At 36.6% G+C, this 14,089-nt stretch overlaps 1 protein-coding gene across 5 annotated transcripts; it reads right to left on the bottom strand.

Moving 5' to 3' along the window:
- Positions 1-1,366: 1,366 nt before the first annotated feature.
- LOC113724828 (serine/arginine-rich splicing factor SR34A-like) lies at positions 1,367-6,816 on the bottom strand. 5 transcript variants are annotated; one of them, XM_072073189.1, is made up of 15 exons: positions 6,634-6,816; positions 6,413-6,518; positions 5,183-5,288; positions 4,727-4,853; positions 3,790-3,855; positions 3,592-3,666; positions 3,354-3,507; positions 3,202-3,248; positions 3,061-3,118; positions 2,926-2,975; positions 2,787-2,843; positions 2,137-2,216; positions 1,987-2,058; positions 1,852-1,888; positions 1,367-1,734 (listed from the first exon to the last, which is right to left on the bottom strand). In XM_072073189.1, the coding sequence occupies exons 4-15, from the start codon at positions 4,811-4,813 to the stop codon at positions 1,714-1,716; spliced, it is 804 nt and encodes a 267-aa protein (XP_071929290.1). In that variant the 5' UTR covers positions 4,814-4,853; positions 5,183-5,288; positions 6,413-6,518; positions 6,634-6,816; the 3' UTR covers positions 1,367-1,713. The 5 variants fall into 5 exon arrangements, with proteins under 5 accessions (XP_071929290.1, XP_027103513.2, XP_071929293.1 ...); XM_027247712.2 differs by having other exon boundaries at positions 5,025-5,288; XM_072073192.1 differs by lacking the exon at positions 5,183-5,288 and adding an exon at positions 5,352-5,390.
- Positions 6,817-14,089: the final 7,273 nt, after the last annotated feature.

The following is a 14,089-nucleotide window of genomic DNA, read 5'->3' on the forward strand; positions in this document are numbered from 1 at the left end:
GAGTCACTCATTTTTTGAGTAGAGTTCGAGTTGCTATAATAAACTTAAGAGTAGAGTTACTTTTTTTTTTTTTTTTGTCAAATTAAGAGTAGAGTTACTTGCTATAATAAATAGTTGACTTACACCGTATCAATAACCCGACCGGGCAAGCATACAAAATGAGCGACCGCGACAAATGTTGTTCCGGCTCCAGGCCATAAGTTCTATGGAGGATAAATTTAACAGTCGAAAGGTGCAAAGCATAGTTGATAAAATACAAAACGGATATAATACAAGATATTATATGTACATATATTGTATAATTTTTGTTCAAAAATATGATTAAAAATTTAGCATAATAATACATGTTCTACAAAATTACGCATATTAATTTGTACTTATAGAGTAAGAATAATATTTAAAACAAAAAATACAATTAAAATTAGTACTACATTTTTCAAAAATTATGTAGTACTTGTACCAATTTTAACTTTTATCCTTGCGTACGAGACATTAATAGTATATTTTTCAAAAATTATGCCATACTTCTACCAATTTTAAGTCTTATCCTTGTGTACAAGACATTAAATTTGTTAGTAAAATTTCCACTTTTTATGTATAAATTTACAAAATTATGTTATATGTGACTAGGCAGATAAGTCATTCTCTCGTTCTCCTACTCAAATTTTAAAATTTTTTTTCAAAAATTGAAATATAATCATCCTCGCACATAAGTCACTAAATTTATTAAAAAAATTTCACTTTTACACTTACAAATTTTACAAAGTTAATTGCAACATATGACTATTTTTAAAATATTTTAAAATGTATAAAATACAATATTTTTTTTTTTGAATTATACATACAAACATGTAGTCTTATATGAATATAAGACGAGTCTTTGCTCACTAGGGTGCAGAGTGCATTACATATTTTTTAAAATTATTATCATCATCAGGTAAGCAAAATCTGGAACAACTTTTTGATTTTTTTTTTTTTTTTTTTTTGGAGCGGGGTTGGGGCTGGAAGACTTATTACATAATCACATCCAACATCAGGACATACAACATAGCCGCCATTCAACCTCAACATGCTACTCTGACAAGCACCAAGGCCTTCTGCAGAGTGCCCAGAAAGCAGAAACAAGGGAAGTTCAAGAATTGGACTCTTGCCCCTCTGAACCCTAAAAGCAATAAAAATTAATATGCTAAAACCAACAAATACATTTATTAGCTGTACCTCCTCCAAGGTGATAAAACTACTATTGCCCGGGCACACTGAAGAATTACTACTGCTCCCTCAATCACGAAGTAACCGCTAAACTGACACAAGTAACCCATGACGAAAGCAAAGACACTAAAATTACTAAAAACAGACGCATCATGACTAGTGATTCAACGAGGGCAAGTAGAATAAAACTCATAAAGGAGTATCCAAGGAGACATCCAACATTCAAAAACTATCAAATCAACACTACGAGGACACCAACAGAACCTATGCAGTCATCCTCATATGTCACATCTAAGCACCAAATGCATAAATATTAAATTCTTCTTCAGATGAATATAAAGCATACTTAATGAGACCAACGAAGCCAACGAGACATGAGACATATAGTTTAGCATTAGAAGGTTTCCTTTGAAGGATGTCATCCACTTTCCTGTCCACTTGAATCCATCTAAGACAAGCCTCCACACTCTCCCAGCAAGCAGACTAACATAGGCAACAATGTAATCAGCCACTACCAGAGCGTGCCTGCAATTGAATGAATTAAAGTTACTTAGATAAAGAAGGAACACTTCGGCTTTAATATTCTACACCAAACTCTAGAATTTTAACCACACAAACCACCAGAGCAACAGATATGCTCACCGGGTGAGGGGATGCAGACCTTGACCTTGATTTAGCTCTGCAAATTTGAACAAAAATGTTTGCCTGAGTGTCAGTAAAGATGAAAAGTAGTGTGGAAGACTGAAACAGCAGATTAGCAGAACAAGCAACACACACCTTGAAGACTTGACAGGAGAAGCAGATCTAGACTTTGATGGCGATCTAGAAGCAGATCGCTCCAGCGATTTGCTGCAGATAGAAACATCTTTATTGAAGGTACGGAAGCATTGGCTAAATAAAATCCAAGATAACCACTAAAGTTAATACCTCCTGTTCCTTCTAGGAGACCTGCTTCTACTGCGACTCCTACTTCGGCTTCGTGATGGACTGCCTTTGTACTCCTTTACCTTTATGGAAAAAAATTGGGACGAGAATCCAAAAATATATATTAAAGACAGAGAAATAAGGAAACATTCACCATTCAGACATATTAAATCTACATTTTTGCCATTTAATCCACATGACTGCAATCGCTCAGGATGAAAAAAATTCACATCAATATTGTCTCATCAAGCTAGCAGCAAGATTACCAAAGCAATTTTTACCAAAAAACCCAATAGCAAAATAGGAAAATATTATATTTACAGGTTTAAGCAGGGTAAGAAATTACAATGAAGAAGGATAAACTACAGATGTGGTAATACTCATACTTCCTTCAAGGAATATAACAAGGTATCTACTGTTAGTGGATTCACACATTACTAGATTAGACTAAAGGTAAGATCCCAATACAGAATAAGGAAAAGAAAACTTGCAAGACAACACATATGTGCACATGTGCAAGTGTGCTGCTCACATATGTAACATATAAAGCAAGTCCAACAAAATCAGTAGTAGTACTAAAATGCTGTCAATAAAACAGGAAGAATGCAGACACCTTCATTGCAAAATATGGATGCACATATTATCATATATACCCGGATATAAGTTCTTGTCCAAGGATTTCTGAACTCGCTATCATCAAGTTTCCGAATCTGGAGGGGAAAAAAATTGAAGTTCCCAAATTAAATCATTTGGAAAAGCATATAAGCACCTATGAGTCATATAATAGCTTACAGCATATTTCATGTCCTCATAATTAGTGTAGTCAACCAAGCCAAAAGTTCCTGCACGCAACAAAAGTATGCAAAAGAGTAAATTTAATGCCAACTCATACCAAGACACAAGATGGAAGAGTATATCAAGTAGTACCCTCCCCATCACGAGAAACTTCTGCAAAGCACACATCCCCAGCTTTCCGCATATGATCCTGAAACAATTCCAGGCAGAGTTGCTACCACACCTTCCCAAGCACTACCACCAACAATTATGAAGTCTGATGCACTTTCTTACCTTCAAATCTTGCCAAGAAGCAGATGATGGAAGCCCACGAACGATAACTGAACAAAGGCAAACAATAATAATGCACAGATTCCACGACATTAAAAGAAGAATTTCACATTGTGCAACCAAAAAAGAAAGAAGAATTCAAGTAGCAAAAGCACCTCGAAATTCAGAATGGCGAGAAATACCATAGCGACCTCCTCCACCACCACCACCACCACCACCACCACCACCACCACCACCACTACCACCACCATAGCCACTGCGTCGATCACTTGAAGATGATGGTCCTCTACCCCCATGTGCAAGCTCTACCTATATTGAGCCCATAACAAGTCAACTACAGATACGAGAATGAACTGCATAAAAAAGTGGTTAAAGAGAACCAACTATTCTTACCCTCAATCTACAGCCATCAAAGTTATATCCATCTCGACCCCTAATAGCATCTTCTGCATCACGGCCATTCTCAAACTACATCAAATAATTTATCCATGTGAGTCAAAAAATCCACATAAAACTGCAAGACTAGTAATGTAACCAAGTTAAACATCATAGAGAGAGAGTGACTAAAATAGACAAAAAGTTAATTCATACCTCAACAAAACAGTAGCAAGGAGGACGAGGTGGAATCTTCAATTCAATATCTAATATGCGGCCATACTGCAGAAATAAAACAGAAAATGCACCAGGTGATCAAGCAGCATTTCAAGCCTTACAGTACATAGGAGACATTTGAAAATTGAACTGATTAAAATGAAATTCCCAGTTGATCTTACCTTCAAAAAGTGAGAGCGTGAAGAGAGTAAGCATAAAAATAAGCGTGCCAGAGGCTAAGGAAAGTAGTAACATAGATTGAGTGGCATCAGGCACATTTGCCACCAGCAGAAAATAGAAAATTGGAAGAAATGTATAAAATTCCAGTTTGGTTACTTGCCAGACTTCCCCATCCCCCCTGACCAGGCTTTAAAAAAAAAAAGGAAAAAAGTGTAAAAATCATCAATAACTGAGACAACTGCATGATAACCATATGGTTTACATGAACTGCACACTCACTTATGTTGAATAAACAAAGGAGTCAAATGGACAAAAATTTACTGAGTTTTTGAAAATTCCGCTAAATACTAGTTCAATAATTTTGACACATAAAACTTTTGTTCTCCTATAAAAAACACTAGATTGCTAATGCTATAGCCACTATGCAATATTCCTGGCATAACAACTGAAGCTTCTTGTCACTATCATTGCCACCAGAGATATACATGATAGTTGTGTGCTACAGATTGACTCAGAATTCACTGAAATGATTTTCAAGGATTTGATTATTAAACATTAACTCCTAATAAACTGATTGTAGTCCAAAAGAATCTGTTTGATTTCACTTTAGGAGGAAATCAGAAAGGTGAATGTTCTGGGAAGATTGTGAAAAAGAAGAGCAAAATGAAGAAAACCAATTGAACGATGGTGCAATAGCACAACCTTTAGAGAAATAGTAATTAAGATCACTGTCAATCAAAAAGATGCTAACTCACACCTTATAGAAAAGATCTTCAACTTCCCATTCTTTTATATCTGAGGGCAGGTTACCCACATAGATCGTGCGAGAAAAACGGCCACTCATCTTCAGTTCCCACAGAAGATATTCAGCAATCTGGTCTCAGCTGCAATATTGCATAATAGAAAGTTAAAACTCAAGATCCAAATAAACACAATACAGGCACAATTCTGAAAAAACAACCTAAATAAAGGTTTCTAAGGTATGTTATTAACATCATTTAGTCAACTTCACAATAAAAGAATAAAAAATCAGAACAAAAAACTATGAAGCAAACCAAGAGAGCAATCCTTGCGGTGAGCGGTGCTCCACAAGCTCCATTGCTCATATGCTCCAAGATGCTCCAATGCAATAATATATTCCAAATAAAATTTGTCTCCTCATCCTCTCTAAAATTTTTGCAGTTGTATAGCTCTTCAGAGATTGAGCAAGAACCTCCAATTTTATATAAATACACACAAGTCCACCCTGACTCCTCCCACTCCCAATCTACATCCCTATGTATGATTCCAAAGCTCATATTTGTCCAAGCGCTTGACATCTATCATAAACAAAGCATGTATGTCATAAGATGAAATAAGATTTCCATATACCAATGCATTACCTTGCTCAGATCTATTTAACTGCACTGAAGAATATGACCCTGGAAAATATGTAAATTACCCCTCAGTAATTTGCATTGACATGAATTGACTGCAATTAAATTGTCTGGGGTGTGTTAATATCATTCTCCTCGTTTTCTTAAAGTTTACAAAAGATGAGCATGGAAGCAACCTGATGAATGAAAAATTTAGATCTGACATGCAGAGCAACAGAAACTAGGTTAACATGATTCATTGTGTTACAAAACTAAAAAGTAACAAGAAGGTTAAAATCGTAAAATTTCTTTCTTGACCAATAGGTTCCAAAACGTTTGAGAAGAGGTTTGGCAACTCAAAATTGAACATAATTCCATGCGTCAGCAGAACCCCAATTATAGCCTGATACACATTCAACACATGAACCAACAGATAATCTAGCATCATAACTCCCCAAACCTATTGTCCATTCTCACCATATTATCATAAAAAGGACTACGGAAAACAAGGTTATTTAGTATTACCAAATACAGATTGCATCAGATGCTCAGAAAAGAGGGTTAACGTTTTATTGGCAGATGATGTATCCACAAGTGAATGAGATTAACTCAATAAACATGAAGTCCGAAAATCATTTTGGACAAAAAGATAATAACTACAACAGACCAGCGATAGAAGACTGGATTAAACTTGCGTAGAAAAACAATTCAGCGTAGAACTTGCTTCCTAAAAACTGCACGCAACAGTCTAGAATGAAGAAGGGGAAAAAAAAATTAAGGTGATAGGCAAGATCTCTATAGAGAAAGAGGCAAACTAAGAGCCTTTGGTTACAGATTATTCAGACATCCACGGCTTCCAGATTTCTTTGCTGCACCTCCCTCTCCACCCTCCGCCAACCCCCCCCCCCCTTCTCCACAATAAACTCCAGAGTTAAAATCACGATAGACATTAATTATCTAAACCCCCACCGAAGAATAGTCGATGATTCATACTGGTAAACTGGCAATTATTCACCGCATACAAGACTGCCGAGTAGACTTTAGGGGAAAATTAAAAGGTAAAAATATAGGCAAATCCAACAACATACCAGAGCTAAGAGCGAGCAGAAAAAAAAAAAAAAAAGGACGCCACGGCAATTTGGAGCTTCTTGAACAGCAGCAGGATACACCTAGGGTTTCTTCAGCTCTCTCCCTCTAGTTAAGTGAACAAACAAACAAGGACTTCAAAGTCTATATCACATTAGAAAAGTGAAGAAGAGAAAGAGAAAACATGAGACAGAATTTAGGAGTTGCGAGGCAGAGTTCGCACCTGTGCCGATTTTCGGATTGAAATTTGAAATGCGGCCGGAATCCGAGGGGAAAATGCCTGCAGTTGAGACTAATCCAATTGCTCGCATTTTTTTTTCCCCTATATAACTCACACAACGATTGGTTAGGTGTGGACCCTGGATGGCCCAAAGGCGCCTACCCCACTGACCTTTGTGAGGTTTAGGCCTGATTTTTATCATCCTTGAGAATATAAAACGTCCGCGACGTATTCCGTGATTTTCCGTCTTTCTGTAATTTCCTAGTGATACGTTAGGTTTTAGTATTAACAAAATAAAAATTAAAAAATTAAATTTACTTATTTTTATGACACTAATAGCGAATTGTTGATAAATTTTAAATTTGATAAATTATTTTTACTATAATTGATCTTTAACTTCTTATGTTTGGGGATGAGATAGATTGGATGATACGGGAGAAGGGAATGTAAATAAGAGATCCCGCATTTGAAACTTTTTGCTGAGAATAATTGTTGACAAAGATAAAGAAGAAAAATGAGATTAAATCAATAATTTCTATTATTTATTTACTATTATTGAACAATAAAGAATTATCCATAAAAGTGGTATTTACATAGAATAATTTTTACGAGATGCACACTTTTTTAATGTCTTATGTTAATTTACTATGATTAAATATTTTTCTCAAAAATAAAAACATTTAAGCAAAATAAAAGAATTGTTAAATGAAAGCATTCAATGGATGAGGGCATAATTGGTTTTTTCCCATTCTTTTTTTGGTAGGCCTCATATGCAAAATGTTTAATTTCATGCTCGAGTTTTCGCGGAAGATCTGTATGTTGTATGAATATAGGCGGTAAATTAATTGCATAGGGCTTTTAAGCCTCGTATTAGCAAGTCGAAGAATTGCATGTGGCGTTGTCTTACATGCATGGGCGGAATTTGGGGATGGCGGGGAGTTTTTCTTCCTTTAAAAGTAAAATTCTCAAAAAAATTCTACATGAAATTTAAACTTTTGCCCAGGTCAAAATTTAGAAATATTTCAAACTATATACTTAAGTTTTAGTTGAATTGGAGCTTGTCCCCTCAAATGAAAATTTCTAATTTCGCCTATGCATTCACGATGGCTCGTGAATTATGAGAGCATGAAATAAGTTTAGATCGAAATACCGTCTGGTCACTGTTACATATGATTGTGTTATTAACATCTTCAGGGGATAATTTTAGAAAATCTCCTTCAAGATTTCTAATAATTTCACCTAATACTCTTGAGGTTTTCCACGTTACAGATACCTTTCTTGCCCTATAAAATGATCATAACAACCTTAACATATTAATAATTTTCATACAATTAAACAATTCACTCATAATCTTGTGCATATGAATGTATCACGTGATTAGACATTTAATAGAAATAAAAAACAAGATTCACTCGTGGAATAGCCAATTATGTTTTGAACACAGATTTAACATGTAATTTTAGCAATGTTTAAAGGTTTTTGAGATGAATAGAAGAAGATATAAATTGAAGGTTTAAAAAGGATGGGGCTGGTATCGATGCACCAACATATGTGGGATAGAATGTCATATTAACACGTACAGTTTGTGAAATTTTTCGGATTTAATAGTGCTAATTTGTTTTTTTTTCCCCCTTTCTTAACTTAGATTGATGTTTTAGAATTTAGGAATTGATGATGATGGTTGTCATGGTGATGATTATACTAATTTGAAATGTAGGAATACGAAAGATTTTAAATAGCCGAGATGCAGGATTAAAAGTGAGTTTAAGATTTTGCATGCATTTCATATATATTTTTTTAAAGAATTTTATAAGAATGTAAAATGAACTATAGTTTTTGCTACCAAAAAAGTAAAATGAAAGGAAATATGTGTAATTTTTGAAACTTTAGAGAACTAGGTGAAATTGTCAAGAACCTTGAGGGAGGCTTCTGAAATTATCCCTATCTTCATGATGTGTAAATTTGACTATTACCATCAAACGTCGCCCTGAACTGAAGGTCCCGTAATCATTTGTCTGGATTGTAATTGAAGGAGTGGAAATCACCTTCACTGAAGGAGCTGAATAAATAAATAAAAGGTAAAGAGCTGGAAATCACCCTTCGTCGTACAAAAAAAGGTAAAGAGCTTTTTCCAGCATTATTAAGATTTAACTATCTTTGGCATAAATAAACCTCACGCGGGGAGACAAGAAAAAGGGAAGTAAAGGGATTTGCAAAATTTGTATTTACCCTGATAGATCATATAATAAGGATGCCCCAACGGTTTCGACTTATGGTAAACATCTGTTGTACTTCCAGTGAAAGGTACAATATACGATTGGCATGCTTATCAATAATTGCCCTGTTGTTTTGCTACTGATTGTTGTATGCTAATAATAGGCCATCGTCTGCATCAGAACAAGAGGAAAAGGCGGTACCCTGTACACCGTTTAAAATTGCTGCACAAAGAAGGGGGGAAAAAAAAAAAAAAAAAAAAAGGGCTTGCGCAGTGAGAGGGAATGGGAGCAGGTTGCCAAGAAGCCATTAAACGGCTGCAGAACTACGACCAACAAGCAGTTCGTGCCTGAGATCGGCTGCTAGCTGATTTTTGAGCATTGTAGGCTCAGATTCAGATTCGTGACAGGTTTCCGGACCCCACCAAAACGAAATGAAAAATAAATTGATAAGACATTTTTCCGACGGTGGCGGCGGGCAAGGACGGATGAGCACCTGGCCTTTTTAAGTTTTTGCCCATTTTGGGAAAGAAGAACCGATATAGTGCCTAGAGCATAGCGGTGGCCGCAGCCTCGGTACCCCAGTTACCGACCTTTTTTTTTTTGTGGCTGTAATGGCGACGAAAATGTTGGGGTCCAGTGTTTAATGGGGCGTGATTAGTCGAAGTGGCCAGTGGTTACTTTACGGCCACCATCATTGCTCCTCTGCATCGTATTTCAGTGACTCTGATTCCACAACCGGCTGGTAGACTCTAGACGACGACCACCGCAGTAGTTTAAATGGTTCACGGTGTATTGGCTTCGCCATTTGCCAAACTATCAATTTTCAAAGGTGAAATAAAATATCATTTTATTCTCTTTCTGAGACGAGAGATCTGTTGCTTTGGGAGGGGATTCGGTTCTATTTGCTTCACACACACACACACGCGTATATATCATACGGACGAGATGTTCATCAGTGGATTACAATTGTTTGGTTACTTAACGTTCAATTAATATTTGGTTAGTTTAAGAAAATCTTTTATTTAACGTCAAACTATACTTGACCTCAATTAGTTCAACAAGCCATTTTCTTTTGTGACTTTAAACATTGGATTCACCAAAAACCCGGAGTTCACATACCCATTAACCCCCCCAAAAAAAAAAAATTTTTTTTTTTTTGCTGATGTATATTGGGCATTGACTCCACACTTTACACATTAAGCTAGTACTGCTCCTAATATTCGGTTAGTTTAGTTATTGACAGGTACAGCATAATGATTTAGTGTTAAAAATCTCATTTGGCTGATTAGGCTGTTATTCAGTTATCGGATTTTATTACATAATATTTGATAATGAACTCGAGACATTTGTTCTCAAACGTTAACCTTGGGATCAGCCAGACGGTGAACACCCCCATCCATCCTGTTGACTCAACACAAGAGAGGAGGGGGGGGGGGAGGGGTGGTTGTTGTTGTTGTTCTGCGATGGGGTTGACGAAAAACCAATGCGTTGCTGACTTGCTGATTGAGATTCATTTACAGCTCCTGCTCCGAGCCATGCATGAGTTGACCTATTGCACTCGTCCTTTTTAGTTTGAAATGGTAGAAAAAGGGTACCTCGTATGGTTTTTCCGTTTTTGTAGCAAAGGAAAAAGACCGTTGGCTATATTTAACTGCTTGGGATGTATCTATTAGTAAGCCAGTGTTTAGTTTAGTTTAGATTAGATCTTTTTTCGAAACTTTCCAGTCAACAACTCCTGGCTAGAGCAGTAGATTGATGGAGTGCAACTAATAAGGAAAATATTTGTATAACTTTTTGAGTTTTATTGAAATTGTTTTTAACAAAGCTGGCTTTATATTCTGACAAAGCACATGTTGAAAATTTTAAAAATAGTAATTTAGTAGTAATTTGTAGCCACAATTGATAGTTGCCAATGAAAGTTAAGATTTATTAAATAAATTAAAATTAGAATAAGAAAAAATACATGTTACTTGATAGAAAATTATATTGATAGTGGGCAACTACAAATGATAGTTTATGAAGTATATATAAAGCGATAGATTTTTATTTATACCAAAAGCCCCCTCTTCCTTTATATATATATATGTATATGATAGTATAGATAAGCAGCATCATAAATTATACTTTAGTAGCTTTGAACCGAGCAAAACATCCATAGGAAACCATGCACCAACATTTGCTAGACAATTAGTGACCCAAACAAACCCGCAATTTGAGTCTATGGAAAAAACAAACCCGCAAGGCCCTGCCATGCTGAGGAAGAGCTAGGTTGCTTGGAGGCCCCACAAGACGAGCAGCCCAATTTATAAAATAATTTGATTATTACATCCTACGTTCCTACTCAATAGCATGCTTATATGAGAGAATGATTTCTTAGGTAAAATAAAATAAGCAAATTCCTTGCTAATTGCCACTATAATAATTTCAAGTGCTGATCTATTTTTGGTATTTTGCGTGTAGGTGACGGGACGGGGTAAAAATGTCAAGTAGCTTTTCTGGTTCTACTTCTACTTGTGTGATCCATCTTCAATTGGGATCCTCGGTGACATGTTTTCTATGCCAACCCAATGCCACCAATAGTGTTGCGTCAAGTGTCATGTTATTATTTACACTTTAATTTTCTAATAATTCAACTTGACTTGATTTAACACATGTGTAAATAATAACATGACACTTGGCGCAACACTATTGGTGGCATTGGATTGGCATAGAAAACATGTCACCGAGAATCCCAAGTGATCCACATCAAGTTTAAAAGTGTTGGTTTTTTTTTTGGGAAACGCACTCCTAAATGAGGCTGTAAAAATGAATCGAATCAAATTATGGATCTATTGAGTCGAAATCGACTTAATAACAGGTAGGCTCGAATTCGAGTTCGAGCTCGACGTGCCAAGAAAATTGAGTTCAAGTTCTACTCGGTTAAGGAAAAGTCAAGCTCGAGCTCGAGTTGATAAGCCTCATGAGCTGTAGCTCAATTTTTGGCTCGCAAGCAACTCGAATTGTCAACTCGTAATATAGCTCGAAATTTTGACTCGTGAGCAGCTCGTTAGCTCGAGTTTTTGAAAATAATTCTAATAAAAACAACAAATAATTATTTTTTCTTAATAAATAATAAAATATTAAAAATATATGTGTAATTTTACTATTAAAAAATAAAATAAAAAAAAAATATATATATATATATATATATACTAGAGCTCGCGAGCTAACGAACTTAATATTTTAAACTCGAGTTCGAGATCGAATTCGATTTAACCAGCTCGAGCTCGAGTCGAGTTCGATATTAATCGAACTCAACTTGAGTTTTGACTCGCGAGCGATTCGATTCGTTTTTGGAGCCCTATTCTTGTTATTGAACACTAAAAAGGGCGATGGTGAAACTCTGGATGATGCTCGATCGGGCGTATGTGTATCCCATTTATGCAATTCGGCGTGGCGGTCGCTTATGACGTTCCGTTTTAGCTTCCTTCCATGTGTTTTTTTTTTTTTTTTTTTTGGAGAAAAAAAAAAGAGAAAGCTTGAGTTGCGCCATAATTCTCTCTTCCAACCAAAGGTTGAGTTGGGCTCAGTCCCTGCCGGGCGGTACCCAAGCGTACATGAAGAAATGGAGTTAATTTGCAAATCATAATTTTGAAGAAGCGCGACTAAAACGGGATTTATATAAGATATAGGTACGTATGAATGGCGGAATGAACGGCGGTAGGGGCGAACAAGTTCCAATTAATGATACTTAAACATACGATTGATTGGATTCGTTTATTTTCCGACACCAAGGCGGGGGAAAAGAAAAAGAATAAAGAATAGCGAAAGTTTAATGAGGCCTGGGGGGCCCCAACGGTAGATGCGGCAGAGTGGGCAGGGAGTGTTGTAACACGTGGAAGTCAAAGAGCAGCGGGGTCCGTAAAACTTGGCAGGGCAGCAGTGGTAACTGGTAAGTGGGTGGATGTGTGGGCGTACGTTCGTACTAGCGAATAGTTGGCAAAGCTAACATCTACTTCACCATCGGCCAGCGGCCACCAGCATAGCCAGCAGCAGGATGATGATGAGAAGAATACTACTTTTTTCTCATTCTCATCTCGAATTCAATAAGTGAGGGGAGGCTGCGGCCCAGGCACAGGCCGCGGCCGCGGGAGGGAGTATCCAGTGTCCGTGCCACCACTCCACTAGCAACGCGCACAACCACCATCAACACTCTCAGAGAGTAAACAGTAAAGACTGCTCCTCCCTTTCTAGTACTTTCTACTTCACCAGGGCCTTGGCGCATCCTGGCAATAATAGCATCTATCCCTGTACTATATATATGCCTTCGGAATTTGTTTTTATTCAACACCTATTAATAACCTCCTTACACGTGTCTCCCCCGTTCGAATCCATCCCTGACTCCAACCCCTGCTGACATGCGTCCACCCCTCCTCTGTTCTGCATCACACATTTACATATACCATAGTACCATACCCCGGATATACCTCTGCAACTGCGTATGTATTTGTTGTTAATGTTACTACTGTTAATATAATCTTTTTTTTTTCGGTACCATAGACGAGGGACGGATTATTGAATTCATTCCAAGTCTTGTATCCTTGTTTTTTCGGTCTGCATAAAAAAAAAAAACCTTTTTTTCTTTTCTTGTTCGGTTTATTTCTTAAGGTGGCTGCAACAAATTAGACTATCTTGTAATCCCAGTTTATCCCCAAAAACAAAAAAATTGCACTCCAGAAATCACAAGTGATCAAATTAAGTGAGTAGTAGTCCTTTCTAAGAGGGTATGTATGAGCATGTATATGTACAATACAACCACATACGCTGCACTGTTCACGTTTTACTTATTTTTACTTGGATATTAATTGAATCTGATTCCCGCAAAATAATACTCTAGTACAAGTGACTGTGCTTTAACTAATGACGAAACACATGTAAAAATTACAAATAGTACCCAAAAAAAAAGAAGAGGTCAACCATTTGCACTTGTCCTTTCAATAAAGTATTCCTGAGCCATGGCTCTGCTGCATGTGCTTTGTGAACTTGATTGTAAAATCTCCTCAGTTATTTTGCTTGTTGGGAAGGCCAATGTGCCGATATATAATATAACCATAGGTTGAGGCTCCAAATTAACGCCTCGCCTCATTCATGGGTTCTACTGAAAAAAAGAAAAGAAAATTTTTATTTCAATAGTCTGTTCTGTTGTTATGAGCGTGACTTGCCTCTTTGACTTTTTATTTGCAGCTTGAACGGACAGTTACGTG

This window comes from Coffea arabica, chromosome 2c (assembly GCF_036785885.1).
Source record: "Coffea arabica cultivar ET-39 chromosome 2c, Coffea Arabica ET-39 HiFi, whole genome shotgun sequence".
Lineage (NCBI taxonomy): Eukaryota > Viridiplantae > Streptophyta > Magnoliopsida > Gentianales > Rubiaceae > Coffea > Coffea arabica.